At 40.8% G+C, this 16988-nt stretch overlaps 1 protein-coding gene across 1 annotated transcript in view; it reads right to left on the reverse strand.

The window, feature by feature from the left end:
• tdrd12 (tudor domain containing 12) overlaps nt 1–16988 on the reverse strand; it is a 47622-nt gene that overhangs the window by 18730 nt on the left and 11904 nt on the right. The window contains exons 12-19 of the mRNA XM_072385333.1: nt 16068–16177; nt 13127–13187; nt 12595–12702; nt 9274–9459; nt 9014–9167; nt 8763–8890; nt 3399–3584; nt 2715–2843 (exon numbers count right to left, since the gene is read on the reverse strand). Coding sequence (XP_072241434.1) covers nt 2715–2843; nt 3399–3584; nt 8763–8890; nt 9014–9167; nt 9274–9459; nt 12595–12702; nt 13127–13187; nt 16068–16177 — 1062 coding nt within the window. The remainder of the gene's footprint in view (nt 1–2714; nt 2844–3398; nt 3585–8762; nt 8891–9013; nt 9168–9273; nt 9460–12594; nt 12703–13126; nt 13188–16067; nt 16178–16988) is intronic.

A 16988-nucleotide genomic window follows, 5' to 3' on the forward strand; every position in this document is an offset into this window, starting at 1 on the left:
TGGCAGAGGTTGCTAAGGTTGTTAAAAAGTTTAGAAAGTTTGAGGTTCGTCCTTGAGATGCTGAAGGCTTTGGACAATGTGGGGCTGTCTTGGCTGACATGCCTCTTCAGTGTGGTACCCATTTTTTAAGAAAGGGGATCCGAAAGTGTGTTCCAACTACAGGGTGATCACACTACTCAGCCAGGAAAGTTTACTCCGGGGTGTTGGCAGAGGAGGTTCCAAACAATAATCGAACCTTGGATTCAGGAGGAGCAGCGGGGTTTTCGTACAGATTGTTGAACAGTGGACCAGATCTTTACCCTTGTAGAGTTACTGAAGGGGTCTTGGGAGTTTGACGAGCCAGTCTACATGTTACCTGACGGATTCTGAGGGGGGTGCTGCAGGAATATGGGGTACAGGAGTCGCTATTGTGGGCTATTCGGTGTCTGTATAACCAAAACAAATGGTGATGGGTAAATGGACCGTACTTGTATAGCGCTTTTCTAGTCTAGCTGACCACTCAGGGCGATTTTACACTATATGCTACACATTCACTCACACACTCAAATCTCACACACATCTTAGTCTACATGGAGTCTACACAGTGCTTTCTTCTATGCATTCACACACATTCATACACTGACGGATGTATCAGTAGGCAACGTGAGGTTCAGGATTTTGCCAGCTACGCTCTTAATTTTATCAATCTAAATATCAAACTAGTGAGTGGTCTTACAATCTCTTTTGTCAGTGTTGCTTCTGTTGAATTGAGCCACCAACTTATACTTATCTACATATTTTCCTGATCGACTGGAGCATTCCTATGCAGTACAACAATGTTTAATACTATATAGGAACAAAAGGGATAAAAGAATAAAAACAACTTGAAATGCTGTTTTTTCTTTCTGTTAAAGATTCATTTAATCATTGTAAGAATAAGTAAATAATAAGTAGAATAAAAAAAGTCCCAAATTTAAACATGTGTTTTAATGTGCAGGTTTCAGTTATAGGTTACTGCACATGCAAACCAGTAATATATCAGTATAACTAATCTGAAATTGAAGAAAAAATGTGTTAATATTAGATACGTAAACATGGAGGCCAATTCCATTTTTTCAGAATAAATTTCCTCAGACAATACATTTAACATAAGTTTATACTGATTCAAACCCACTGATCCATGGTACTGTTGGAGACAGTCATTGACAGTCACCTGCTGGTCTTCCTGTGTCTTTGTTGACAGTAGAAAATATGAGATTAATAAACAGTATATATCATGGAAGTAGGTGAAACAACGATTTAGATGAACTAGAAATTACTTTAATTTGTATTTTGAAAATGCTTCCTCTTTTTCACTCTCTCTCTCTCTCTATATATATATATATAAACATTGGATCAGAATACCAAAAACATTTAGTTATTTTACCAAGATAATTTCAGATGTGTCAAAAATGTCAAAATGACCAAAAATTTGATTAATTTCCCTCCATTTATATGTATTCAAATTGTCCACTGAAGACTTCCTGGAATTATCTGAATTATGTGGCAAAAGAGCATTTCAAACTTCCGTTGTCAGTACTCTTGATAACTTTGTAAAAAATGTTCTTTGGAAGGGTGTAGATTGAGCAAGTGCTTTCCCCCACTTCTACATTTTTCGGAAACATGCCAATAATGTAATGTTAACACACCGAGAGCGGTACACAGCGTTAAATGTAGAAACGAGGGTGAGGAGAGGACCAGTGGTGTGTTGAAAACACACCTTATCCACAGAACTGTGGGTTGCCGGAACTACAGAATGTAACGCTTAAACTAGAAAGCTTCAGTTAAAAACGTAATGTGGTAACAATAATGTTCTTCTTTCAGCAAGTAACAGCAATAACTCCTTAGAAGTTAATGTATGTCCTCCTCATTATCCAAAGCTGTCAGCATTAGCCACAGCTAATCGAAAAACTTACATTTTCTTCAAACGAAGTTCAGGCATCGAGTTGGAACTAATCACTTTTTGTGACACAGCCGCTTCAGTCCAGTGTTGAACTGGACCAAGATGTTAAAAGTCAGATGATAAGTGGTTGCTGCACATAAACAGCCTTTAGATAACTCTTGCTGGGACATTACCCTCAAATATACCGTAGTTTATTGTTATTTATTTTTATTTACAGGTTCTCATATTCTCTGAGGCTGCTGGTAGATGTAAGATGCACGCTACTTAGAACAGTTGACAACAGGCAACAGGCTGGATGTGAGCGGGAGGAGCTCAGCGATCGAGGCTTAGCAGAGGAGGTGGAGTGAACTTGAGCAGTGACGTAAATTTGAAATAATAATCAGAATGTTTAAATGAGGAACTTTTAAACAAGGGGCACAAAAAAAAGTTTTTAAACTTATTGATGACTTCAGACTCCCTGAATACTTTCATATGCTCTCAAGAACAGAAAAAAAAATTTTTTTTCCATAATATGTCTCCTTTGAATCATGTTTTGTCCTTCATACAGTTTCTAATTCAGTTACAGCAGTGCTTGACATTTAACTTATTATTGTTGTCTTTTCTTAGACAAATTATTCACGCTTCTTTGACTGGACACAGAAAGCTGTAAGTAAAAGGCGACAGCTCATGCTACTGACACAACTTCACAAAAATATATTTGTCACTAATAGAGCAGCTGTTGTTTGAAAAAAAGGCAGAGGACATGCACAAAGGAAGAGTAAGCAAAGCACTGGGATTTATAACCGAAACTCACGTTGTAAACATCTTCTACCTCCTGAACACAGTTTGCTACAATCAGAGTCTTCTGCCCAATGTCAGGGCTGAAATCCAGCACGTCCAACAGTGCTGAGATCTTATTGCTCTCCAGAGTCATGAGGGTGGCCTGCACAGAGAAAAAAAAAAAAGATTTTAGAAATCTGGTATAAGTTGTGACAAATACACATTTTATTTGTTCATTCTCATGTATGTTTAACGAATTTATGAGAAAAACAGTAATACAGCCTATGCCAATCTTTTGCTAAACAAACAGCCACTATAATAAGGGTTTAATATTTAAGAACCCATAAAATATTCTATATAATATGCACCACAGGCCCTGTTTATTCTCCTGCCTGATAACTGTTACTCTGTAGTCCTCAGACTATAATGGACTTCCAGAACATATTCCATTAAGGTCACACAATTCTTTAGATTATGACCCTGATGAAAGATGTTGATCAAACAATATCTTGTAGTTAGGATTCTGACATCTTTAGACTTTTTTCTTTAGACCTGTCTGTCATCCCACTTAATAAAAACACCTCCCCCTTATTTCCCTTTATGGAGGAGCCCAATACATGTTTCCAGATAACATGCTGCCACTGATTGTATAATTATACACTCATACTTAGTAGAGCAAAGTGTACCGTGGTAACAATATGATTTCCACATGACTGACCTGCTGAACGTTACCATAAAGAGCAGCTTCCTCAGGGACAGTTATGACAACGCATGGGTAAGGCATGTGATTAGTTATCAGATCCTCCATGTGACTGGTCCACCTTTTTGCCAAAGCAACAAGCTGCTTCGGACATTTCTCTTCGCTGGAAGTCACCCTCTGGAAATGCTTCAAGATGGTTGCCATCTAACAGGAGAGTGTTCACGTTTTAAGGCAGGCTGGGCATAACATTTGCATTAAAGCAACATAACATTTCTGGGTTCATGTCTTATGACGTGTGTTGAGATGTATTTCTCTACACACTGCCCTCTTGTTCTTTCTGTGCTTCTTTTTATTTTGCTGTGTTGGACATTTTTTTGCATGCAACCGTTTGCAAGTTTTGTAAACATGAGCCAATAGCTGCATTCTGATGATATTTCCCTGGAACAAGGGACTTTTAGGAGGAAGTAAACAAATGTGGGGTTTTTTGGACGAAGCCAATCTTTAGAAACATGGACAGTCAGTAGTCGACATATGATGCAGATTTCTTTATACGTTGTTTGGCTTTTACAAAATTACATGCTAAACTATTCAGCAAAAAATTATGACACCAACAACAACACCAAGATGATAGCGTATATCAACAGACAAGGAGGGCTGTGCTCATGTTATCTGCACCCATTGGGACACACTGATTGTATTGAGCAGCTCACCTATTATTGCCAAGGGCCAGCCCACGTGAACATAATTGTTGGTACCCCTAATGAAAGTAAAAGACAGAAAGCAATGAAAGAAAAACCCACAGTAGTCACTGAAATAACTTGAAACTGACAAAAGTAATAAAAAATAAAGCATTTACTGAAAATGATCCAATGAAAATCTGACATTGCTTTTGAATTGTGGTTCAACAGAATCATTTTAAAAATAGAGTTATTTCAGTGACCATTGTGGGTTTTTCTTTCATTAACAGAGGGGTACTAACAATTTTGTCCACGTGTGTAGCTCAGTGTCAGAGCCTCTTCCACCTGTTGCGCATATAAAGCATATAACATTACATGGCATGTGTTTGAGGACTGCTGCACAAAAGCAGGGGTGGTGGCTCTTGAGAGCCTAGTACCCACTGTCAACATGAGGGATAAAGATCTGGCTTTGTCCACATTCCAAAGTGTACCTAGCCACTATTCTAGTTCGTCACATAGGTTATGGAGGCAAAACCGTGAGGCAACACCCAATCACTTATCAGTTCATAAAGAGAGCACATTGTCTCCGGCCAGTGTCAAGGGGCTGAAAAGAAATAAAACTATTGAAGCAGCCGTTCAAGTCATGGGCTCAATCCCTATTACACGTGCCGTTTCAACCAAGCTTGATTTTATGGCGCAATGGAGGAAACAGGAGAAAACTTGGAGCAAAATTAGATAAAAAGACAAAAAATGTTTGGGACAGTTTCAGATCAAATAAAAAAATAAAGTGGGTCCATTGTAAATCGGAATTTACATCTGAGCAGAAGGCACCCACTCAGTTCACAAATAGTCCACTGAGCAGAACATACACAAGATTCAAGATTCAAAGTTTTTATTGTCATATGTATACGATGAAAAAGGCCCGTCCACATGAGAATGTTTTTGTGGAATCCGCATAAATACTTTATATTTTCGGCCTCGCGTCCAGACGGATCCACGAGTCTGGGAAAATCACGTCCTAATCCTAAAACACTGGATAGCCCGGAGTCGTATGGACGAAGAATGCGCATTTTTTCTGAAACAATGACGTATAAGCCCCGCCCCACTAACCATTAAGGTCAGCCGCTGTCGCTAGACATGTCATAACCATAGACATATAAAGAATAAAACTTTAACAAGTCCATTGTACTTGTATTTTTCCAAACTACAGAAAAAGTACAAGTACAAGTACAAGTACTACGGTCATAACAACAACAATGGCAGACTACAGGCTTGTACTACCTTAATACATAGACATTATAAAGATTCTTTATATGTCTATGCCTTTATACCCATGCTCCATGGATTCTCTTCTGGTTTTAGTGTATTGGTGTGGCGGCATCACAGCGTCACATACAGGCCTGGCATATGTACTACAGCGTTTTGGGTGGTTTCCAGTGAATCCGTATGGACGCAGATATTTCTGGAAACAACGCCATGTTTACAGAGACTTTTTTCGAAACGACAGCGTGTTGGGTGAGGCTGCGTACTCCTGTGGACGAGCCCTTACTTTCCTGTCTGCAAGAATGCCAGTCAAAGCAGTAAAAAATGCTATATACAGTAAAATTCTATCTACAAAATACAAATAAACAGAAGAAAAAATAATGAATATATATACACTGAATAGTGCAAAAATTAAATGTAAACAGGTTACTGCAGAGAGGGGAGTGGAGTCCTGATGATCCTCTCGGCTGTCTTTACCACTCTCAGCAGGCGTTTGCAGCCCATGACAGCGGCACTGCCGTACAACACAGTGATGCAACTGGTCTACATGCTCTCAACAAAGCAACTGTAGAAATTCCTGAGGATCTCAGCCAACATGACAAACTTCCTGAGCCTCCTCAGAAAATACAGCCGCGGTTGAGCCTTCTTCACCACCTGTGTGGTTGATGTGCACCCCCAGGTATTTGAAGGTGCTCACCTTCTCCAGCGCAAGGTCTCGGATGAATAGTGGCTGATGAGGTCTCCTCCCTCCTGTAGGCCGCTTCATCCCCGCCAGGGACTGCGATGTCATCCGCAAACTTCTGGATGATGTTGTCCTTGTGGGAGGCGACACAGTCGTGGGTGAAGAGGGTGTAGAGGATAGGGCTGAGGACACATCCCTGTGGGGTGCCCATGTTTGTGATGATACTGGCCTAAGTCCTGTTGCCGATCCGAGCCTGCCAGTCAGAATGTCCAGGAGCCAGTCACAGAAGGTGGGGTTCAGGCCAAGAGCAGACAGTTTATGGGTGAGCTTGTGGGGGATGACTGTGACTGTGCTGAAGGCGGAGCTGTAATCAACAAGGAGCATTCTGATGTAGGAGTCTTTGTTTTCTAGGTGGGAGAGGGAGTAGTGGAGGGCAGCAGCAACAGCATCTGAGATAGATCTGTTGGACCGGTAGGCATACTGCGGGGGTCCAGAGTGTCCGGCATGGTGCTCTGAATGTAGGCCAGCATCACTCTCTCAGAACACTTCTAAATTATTGGAGTTAGTGCTACTGGTCTGTAGTCATTCAGGCAGGTGGGTGGGCTCCTCTTGGGGAGGGGGACGATGGTTGTGGTCTTGAAGCAGGAGGGGACGGTGCTCTGGATGAGGGAGAGGTTGAAGATGGAGGTGAGAACATCTGCCAGTTCGTTGGCACATGTTCTGAAGGCCTGCCCAGTGATGCTGTCCGGCCCTGCTGCCTTGCAGGTGTTGATCCTCTACAAGGTTTTGAATACCTTGACTGAAGATACTGTTGGTGGAGGGGAAGCGGGGGGTTGGGTGGGCCAGGTATAGTCACTTCTCCCTGTGATGCCGCTGGTGGTCTCGAAGCGGGTGTAGAAGTTCATGAGGTTATCAGGCAGGCTGTCTGAGGAGCTAATGATGTTGGTGGTGTTCCTGCATTCTGTGATCTGCAGTCGGCAGAAGAGTAGAAACCATCCAGCTTCACTCTGTGCTGCCTTTTGGCCGCTGTGATGGCTCTCCTCAGCTCATACTTCGCAGCTTTGTACTCCGTCTCATTGCCACATTTAATGCAGTCCTTCTTCACCACACCTGATTCAAATGAATGCCTACTTATCAGGCCACTGCAGAGCTTGATGACGAGCTGATCATTTGAATCAGGTGTGGTGAAGGAGGGAATCATCGAAAACATGAAGGGCAGTGGGTCATGAGGACCGGAATTGAGAAACACTGGGCTAAACGTAAAAGTCAATGGAATAATTGATAGAATTCTTGATTACCTAACAAACGTTTGCTGCAGCCTTAATATCAAAACAAATGTTGAAAGAGTGCTTTAAGTTAAGAAATTGCCCCCGGTTCTCTGAAACTTAAGTTGGGTGTCTCATCAGACCGCTCCCTTTGCCTGAAGGGAGGAAGAGGTGTGCTTACCTAGACTGAGGAAGTAATGTTGGGCCAAGCTCTTACAGTAGGAGGAAGTGCCTCCCCTAGGGAGCAGAAATCATTTCTTTCTGAAGAAAGAAGACTGGGGTAATGTAACAGAGCTTCTGAGGATGGTGTATGGGGGCTAGTTCCAATGTGAGATACTCATGTTGTGTGGAGAATCAGGGTTACTTTTTTTTTTATTTTTTTTTTTATTTGAGCACAGACAATTAACAAATACAGACCAAAGAGAAGATCCTTGGAACAATGCTCACATATTTTTATTATATGTCACACACATACTCACGCATTCACCCAACCCCCACTCCCCCATCCCACCCCGCAAATAACAAACTGAAGGGACACTCACCTAAAGAAGCAAGGAAGGCAAAAAGCCATGGAGGAGCATAACTGAGAGAAAAGACCGCTCATCAAGAAGGCATGGTTTTAAATCTACCTAAATACACTGGGTTCCAGACAGAGAAGAAGTTTTCCCAAGACCCTCTGAGTGTATGTTTAATCTTTTCTAGTTGTATGAATTGCATCAGATCACATAACCATAATGACACTTTAGGTGGATTTTTGGATTTCCAATGTAATAATATTCTGCTGCGTGTGAGTAAGGTGGTAAAAGCAATGATATGTTTATGTCTTTTCCTAATTGTAAAGCAGTTCCTATCTGTGACACCAAATATAGCGATAGCAGCACTGCGTTGTAGATTAATATTCAACCACTCTGAAAGTGTTTTAAAGATCACCGACCAATAGGTTGTCAGGGAGGGACATGCCCAAAACATATGAGTTAGGTTGGCAGGAGTGCTATGACACCTGTCCCAGCATGCATTTGCATTAGGGTAAATTTTCGCCAGCCTTGCTTTGGAATAGTGACTGCGATGTAAAACCTTAAATTGTATTGGACTACAAGAAGAGCTTTCATTTACTCTTCGTAGAGCACTGTTTCTCCTTCAATTCCTCCCCCAATTCATTCTCCCATTCAGCCCTGATCTTTGCATGGGATATGTTGTTAATAGAGGTTATAAAGACATTTATTGTTGAAATTAGTCATCTTGAGTCAAAAGGAATTTCTAACAGATCATCCAAGGTAGACAACAATCGGTATCAAACTCAGATACTACATTTTAGTATAAATTAATGTCTGACATTAAGTTTCAAGAGAACAAAGAACAGTCTCCTGACGATTCATAACTCCCAACTGAAAGTCCTAGGGTTATCTTTGTAAATACTGACCTCATAATCTTTTCCACATCAGTTAATCCTAATCGGATAGCAGGTACTTTCTTTGTAGAAATTATAATCCGTTACCTGATCAGGAGCAACAGTAAAGAGCTTGTCAGCCTCGTCCAGTACCAGGTGGTACAGCCGTAGGAACAGGAAGCAGTGACAGGACAATAGACGGGCCAGAGTGAATGGTGTGGTCACTAACAGCAGGCCTGTTGAAAATAAAATTATGTGATTCCTATTTCTAAATAAACACATTTAGAGATTTCCAATAAAAATCTTAAAAAATCTGGAGTCATTCTGACAACTGACAGACTGAAAATATGTTGGCTTACAGTTTTTGGGGATTTTGACAGCTTTGGCTTCGTCCTTGCCTATGCCCAGAATTACGATGACAGGATGGAGAGTTTTGGCAACTTTGCTCTCTTCCAGCAAGTTATACACAACCTGGGCCCTCTCCCACCCAGGACACAGCACCACTGCTACTGGCTGGACGTAAATACAGTGACATGAAGAGTATACTTTTAAAAGTGATGTTATTTAATTTGACACTGGAATAAAAAGCCACTGCATGTATTTGTGTGTTCATACTTACTCCTGAGCTGGACGTGAGGGAGGTGAAGATGGAATTTAGTAGGATGTGGGTGAGGAGTGGGGCGAGGTAGCTGAGTGGCTGGTCAGTGATGTGGGAGATGATTACAGTGTTGCATCCTCGCGCCACAGCTGGCCAGCTGTAAGAGTCAGCTGGAGACAAAGCGCAGTACTGTTTCCTCTGTAGCACCTGGAGAAAGATCGGTCACTCAGTCAAATTCAGATGCTTTCAGCAGTTTCAGTGTAAATACAGAGCAAACTGTCCACACCAAAGTAATAACCCCAGTCTTTAGCCTTTTCATTGTTAATATAGGATTCTGCCAAGCATGAGTAGTTGGGGCTGATCGGCGGATCAAGGATAATCATATTTGCCGAGACACAGGCTACCTCTGCTATCTGAAGACCGGCTGGTATCTGGTGCAGAAACCAGTAAACCCACCATGTGAATTCCATTCTTTTTGTTTATAGACCTTTGTTATAAGTGTGTTGTGCTCTCCACATTTGCTTGTGTTAATTATCAGGACAATTATTCTAACATCCACTGTGGATGGTGACAGGAGCAGGTGTGCTGGAGGTTGAGTAGACTTTGCAGCCGACTCTTTGTGGAGGTTATCAAAGCAAGCAAAAACTCCATTAAGCTGATTTGGCAACATTGCCTCAGACATAGAGAAATATCACCTGTTAATGGTGCTTTTCTACTAAACTATTCACGTTCAAGGGTTTTTTTGTGTGGGAACTGGTGAAATAAGATGATTATATGATTATTACAGATATCCTTTGAATGGCGTTATGGTGTTTTTCCCCCCTCTTTTCTGTCTTCTCAAACCCCAGCTGGTCGAGGCGGATGGCCACCCTTCCTGAGTCTGGTTCTGCCAGAGGTTTCTTCCTGTTAAAAGGGAGTCGTTCCTTTCCACAGTCGCCACAGGCACGCTCAGGACGGGAGATTGGACTGAAGACAAGTTTCAGTGCAATCTGTTGGTTTCCTTAGCTAGGATATTAATTTTTTGAATTGGCTCTATATGAATTAATTGGATTATGATTACAATGAATTGAATTCCAATTGGCTTGAATTGGACTATATTACTTAAGTGCCTTGAGATGACAATTGTTGTAATCTGGCGCTATATAAATAAAATTGAATTGAATTGAATTGAATTGTGAGAGTTCTACTGCTTTTGAAGCCATTTCCATTTCTTCATTTAAATTTATTGCAAAACGATTTTTTGGCAAAATAAGTGACCAATGAGCACATAAGATGCAACAAGGAGTTCGACTCCCGGCATTCCCAGACTGCATGTCGAAGCATCCTGGGGCAAGAAACTGAACCCTGCGTTGCAAATGCAAAGCAAGAAAGGAAAGTACACTGAATAATTGTTATATATACACATGAAGGGGGCTATCAAACCAGAAGCAAGCCACTGATAGCCTCATCTGATCATAATGTGGTCCAACTCATCCCAACATATCGGACTAAACCTCAGAATAATGTCAAACGGCTGTGCACTCAGGATAACAAAGAAACTTTTGTGGCCTGCTTTGACTGCACTAACTGGGAGTGCTGAGGGAGGGCACTCTAGACTCAGCATGTACTGTTACCACAGACTTCATCAACTTTTGTGTTGAGTCCATTATACCAACCTAAAACAGTCAAAAATGTATCCAAACAATAAAAGCTACACAACTGAAGACATTAAACAAATATCAAATAATAGGAAATCGGACTTTCAAAAACAAGGACAGGACACCCATACATAGAAGCCTGTCTCTCAGTATGGGAGGCCGTATGGTGTTGAAGGCACTGGCACAGGCACTACAGACGCACTTCCTCGCTGAGTGTGGATTCGAATTTGTCTATCCTGTTTGTCGTTCTCCGCATGCGTAAAGTTACAAATTTTGACTGGTGAACGACTACGCACCAAGCCACCTTTTCATAGCGCGTGCCAGGTGAAAATATGTCTTAAGCCTCCTTCATGTTAGCATAGAACAGATCTAATGTCCTTTCTCTACGTGTTGGACAGTCCACATACTGTACAAAGCCAGTCAGGCAGGATAGAGAGACGTGGTTGAAATCTCCTGTCACTGCAATGAATGCCTCAGGATGCTGGGTATGTATCCTAGCAACGGCATCATGGATGACGTCACACACCGTTGTCAGTGCTGCCCTCTGTAGAATGTAAACAACGATGACGACTGTATATGTGAACTCTCTGGACGCATAGAACGCAGAGAAACCAACTGACAGCAGTTGAATGTCTGGACAACATCTCCTCTCCTTAATGGTCACATTGCGGGGGGTTAAACCAGGTGCGCCAAGTGCTATATGGACGGTGAAGCCATTAACACCGAAGCACCACTGTGCCAACGGTGTTACAAAACATGTCTAGTCAAGGGTGGAAACACTTCCAACTTGGCAAAACACTTGAAGTACAAGCACCCAGACCTGGATGAGGAATCCAGAGAAGGATAAGGTAATAATTGATATACCCATGAAAAAAGCCACATTCAGTGCTAAAAGCAAGCAACGCCAGCCCCCTTTACTCACCACAAAAGAAGCTCTGGAAAACAAATTAAAGCTACATTGCAATTACCTACCACTTTCTCTGGTTTAAATAGCCTAACTATATTATTTATTTTATAATACTATATTAAAAATTACATTTTTTGTGTTCTCTTTTTATTTGGAAAAGTATCGAAATACATGTTGGTATCGTGACAACACTACAGCACAAACAGACTGGATAAAGCAGCATTGTCCAACAACAGCAACAAAGGATAATTAGGAGGAAAGTGAGAATTATTCACTGGTTTCTTCATTTAATATCTGCCACCAAAGCTATCTGGGCTGGATGCCCAAAATCAGGGGCATATACAACAAGCTGAAATCAAGCTTCAAAGTGCAACTATAAAAGAGCTGCAGTTCAAGAGTGCATACCAAATAAAATAGATCCCTTCTAAAATAAACCATATTTCACCTCTTAAATAACCTTTATCAATGCAGGTAAAGATACTTTAAAAAAAAAACAACCTTTAACTCTAATGGATGTTACAACAAGTCTTTCATCAAATGACTAAAATGTTCAGTAGGTGTGAATTAACAACCAAAATAACATCAACCCCTTAAAGTTAGTGTACTGAAATCAGTAACGATGGATGTGAGCAACCCACACTATGGAAGCTCAGGGTGACATCACTTTACCGATCTCATTATTGCAACATTTGTGTTTTTTGTCTTGTTTTTTGGGCAGTGAGGGTGGGGGGCAGAGTTTCTGTGTTATTCTCATGCATAAACAGCCTGGAAAACATCTCAGAGCACATTATTGTTTACCCAGCGCAGAGCATCTGTGATGGGAGCATCTTCCATGCTGTTACAGGGTTCGACTTGGAGGGCTGAATGCACCAGAATCCCATTCATCCTGGGATCACTGGGTGAAACCTGAGAACAATATGGAGACAAGATGAAGACAAATAAGACTGTCACCAGAAGAGCCAGTGCCCTATCAAAGAAATTTAAAGGAAATAATCTAAATCCACATCTAAATCTTAAAGATTCTTCCACACAGCCAAGCTCTTGGTGGAAGAAAAATGGTTATCAAACTATGTATCAAAACAGAGTTTTTCAGAGGGCATGGAACAGCAAATCCAACTCTTCAGATACTACTTTAATTTTACAGTCATCAGTTTAGTTTTATTATTCTAAACTGATGTGCATTATATTTAGACACATCTTCAGCTTGAATGATTCTATTTAGAAGATCTTTTGCAACCACAGCACGTATCATCAATCCGCATACAAAAACTTTGACCAACAGTTTTTGCAAAGAAGTTTTTTTTTTAAATTCAGAATGAAGAAAACTTACCACATTGTTACAAGTGTCTGGGTCAGAGTTAAGAGGCTCTGGATTCAACCACTCCAAAAGCCTGTATGAGACGCCAGAAAACAAAATAGCATTTCTGTCAAATCTCTTAAAAGGGGAACTCCGGTATTTTTAAACCTAGGCCTTATTTCTGGCATGAAATACGTTTATCTACTCACAGAGAACAGTTTGACAAAAGTCGGCGTCCTTTGCAAGATATTTAGATAACTCGCGATCCATATAACAGAGTGAACGGGGCTTAGACGATGCAGCCTCTAAATAAGGCATTATCTGTCTTTATTTCACCAATACTTTAAGACGAATGAATGAACGAATGTGTACTATAGCTCTGTTAGCTCATAGGTGCTGTTATGTGGCTACTTGCGGCTATAGGAGAGCTAACGTAGGGATTTCTACACAGGAACTCTACTGGGACCACTTCATCCACACGCCCCCCTGGAGCACAGTTTATTTACTCCTTGCTCTGTGACAGTGGGCTAACTTCACACGGAGTTTGCTGCTGCTAGTTTTGTGCAACAAGTGAATGAGCTGTGCTGCAGCCATGCGTGTGGATAAAGTGGTCCCAGTAGAGGTGTGTGTAGAATTCCTTCCGTTAGCTCTCCTATAGCTGCAAGTAGCCACATAACCGTAGTTATGTGCTTAAAGAGCAATAATAAATAGTAAAAATTCGTTCATTCATTCTTCTTAAAGTATTGGTGAAATAAAGACAAATAATGCCTTATTTAGAGGCTGCATCGTCTTTGCCCTGTTCACTCGAGTTATCTAGAGTTATTCGCGAGTTATCTAAATAGCTTCTGAAGGACGCCGACTTTCGCCAAACTGTTCTCGGTGAGTAGATAAACGTATTTCATGCCAGAAATAAGGTCTAGGTTTAAAAATACCGGAGTTCCCCTTTAATAGCACGGTAACTTGATGTGTATATCATCCCATTAATTATCAAATTCGTATTAAGATGCATATCCATGCATATCTGTATTTTGTATACTCAAAATACTATCCATCCACACAAAGGAACTTTTAAATAAATAAATACAATTTATCAGTCTGAATTTCTTTTTTTTTGTGCTTTCAAAAATCAGACAACTCTCCTTTATTAAAACAGCTGCATCTATTCAGTGTCAATGTTTGAGTGAACCACCTCAGGATTGTACATACTGTTTGTAGGATTCAAATCAATCACCTCAGAAGTCTACATTTAATATCTATTCAGTAAGTAAAAGTGGTGTAATACTTTGAAGACGATGGGAGTTTTTCCGTTTGTTTTAAGCCAAAGCTGACCTGCCCTTCTCTGACTCTCAGTGGTTAGCAGTGTCCCCCACTAGCCTGTGGTTGGTTAGGTAAAAGCATTACTTTCATATCCTGAACTTTCCTACCTAATGTCAAGCAGCAGAAAGTCTATGATATACTGGGATACTACTGGCCTATTTGGAGTCAGCTGAATATTACAAAGTAGTCTAATATATCACAGTTTAAAAATTATGATATTCTTTGCTTAACAGGCCACTCTTCCCAGGACACCGCCCAGCCACTGTCACTCATCGAGTGCATCACCTGGGCTTTTGTTTGGCTGTAGGATGCAGGTCTAGTCATCTCTGCAAAGTGAAGTCTAAGATGGGAGCTTCATCTGCTTTCTCCAAGGTCTTCAACAGCATGTGAACAATGTATTACTCTGCTGTATCACTCTTTGCTAACATTAGCATAATGCTGGATGAAACCAGCCCCCCATCCACCCACCCCTATTCTACTGAAGATTTTAGGGGGCCGTGATAGTGCCATAAAAATGTACAGTATATAAGTTATTATCATGTGAATAATATAGCACATTCAAAGTAGTTTATTTTGATTACTGCTTATGCCAAATATGACCTTATATGGTAAGGTGTATGGCTTTGCTGTCACATAGAAGTGTCTTATTCAGATTAGTGTCTTAACCAGGTTAATACCTGAATATTGCTGTCCATGTAAACATAGCCCTTGACTGCTGGAGGGAAAAATGAAGGTTAGTATGGGGTGCACATAGTCCTGTCAGAGCTGCAACTCACCGTGAACAGATCCAGTCCTCTTCGCTTCTCCATGTCTCTCCTGTATCTGCTCTCCCTGACTCTGCTTTATTGGAACTGTTTAAAAATGAAAACAGTCTGCTGAGAAACAGAAAATGAGGTTTTCATCCAATGTCTGTATGTGTATCAATCTTTATCTGATTTGAAGTGATCAACCATAAAACTATGTCCATTCCTAATACTGAGATGCCATCACAGAGAAGCTCTTGTACTGGAATAATAAAATGGTACTTTTTTTTAGTCCTATGGGTTATGGGGTGGGGAGTTTGCAGTCTGGGTTTTCTTTCTAAAGATGCCATTAAATGGTACCTGGCGAGTTTTGGAGGCCTGGTGAACTTATCAGAATTTTGCCTTTACTTTTCAGTTTTTGCAGGGCCCACTGCTGCATCCTACTGAATGCTGTTATCATATATATATATATATATATATATATATATATATATATATATATATATATATATACACACACACACTGTATGTTTATACATGATTAAAATATAAAAAACTTTGAGTGCAGAGCGTGTACCTCGTTTCTTCATTTGATTGAGTTTCAATTTGACTGCTGTAAAGACAAAGTTCAGACAAAGGCAGGCACAGCACAACACGAGTTAAAATGAACTAAATCTGAAATGTGAAGTGAGAACAAAACGGCACAGCCATACCTCATAACGAGGAATGCATCCTGTCCTGGCGATGGCGGCTCACTTTTGTTTAAAGGCGTTAATCTATGTGACAAAACATGCATGGTCTAAGATGTGAATTAATATTCTGTAAACCTTAGAGATGAAAACTATGCATTTTGCAACTGATTTTTTTTTCTTTTTTAAGTAATGGTAAGACAAATTGATCAAATAAAATTGTACTGGGTGTTTGACGACAAGTTGACGGGATCCAGTTCTTGTTCTGTGCGAGCTGTGGACATAACAGTCCTCTCCTTAGATTCACAATCATGAAGCTCATCACTCTGACCCATCTGGAAGAAAACAAACCAAACAAGGATTCTTCTGGATTTCACTGTTCAAATATTTCAGACCAAATTGTTCAGACCAAAAGTTTTTTGCAATATCACCAATTAAGTATGAATTCACCACATTTCATATTTCACCACAAGGATGCACATTTACAAAGAAAAAGAAAAGAGACAAATATAGCATAAATCAATGTTATTTAATAGCTGAACATGGAAACATGCCTAAAAAAAAAACCTGATAAATTGTTATTTTTTTGTCAAGTCTAGAATGTACCATACAAAAGTGACCTGAAAACGCTGCTGAACATTGAAAAAAGCTTTCAGGGATACAGCGGGTTACTGAGGACTGTTCAAAAACAGCTGAACATGCAAACTCCAACAAGAAAGGCCCCAGCTGGGACTCAAACCTGGAGAACCTCTCGCTTTGAGGAACCAGTGCTAACCCACAACACCACTGTGCAGCCAAGGAGTGCAAGGACAGTGAGGTGCTTCCCCAATAATAAAACCCTGGATCACCAGTGATCTGAAAATGCTGCTGAACATTGAAAAAAGCTTTCAGGGATACAGCGAGTTACTGAGGACTGTTCAAAAACAGCTGAACATGCAAACTCCAACAAGAAAGGCCCCAGCTGGGACTCAAACCTGGAGAACCTCTCGCTTTGAGGAACCAGTGCTAACCCACAACACCACTGTGCAGCCAAGGAGTGCAAGGACAGTGAGGTGCTTCCCCAATAATAAAACCCTGGATCACCAGTGATCTGAAAATGCTGCTGAACATTGAAAAAAGCTTTCAGGGATACAGCGAGTTACTGAG

The sequence above is a fragment of the Leuresthes tenuis genome, unplaced genomic scaffold, assembly GCF_036924035.1.
Source record: "Leuresthes tenuis unplaced genomic scaffold, fLeuTen1.0.hap1 SCAF_5, whole genome shotgun sequence".
Taxonomy (NCBI): Eukaryota; Metazoa; Chordata; class Actinopteri; order Atheriniformes; family Atherinopsidae; genus Leuresthes; species Leuresthes tenuis.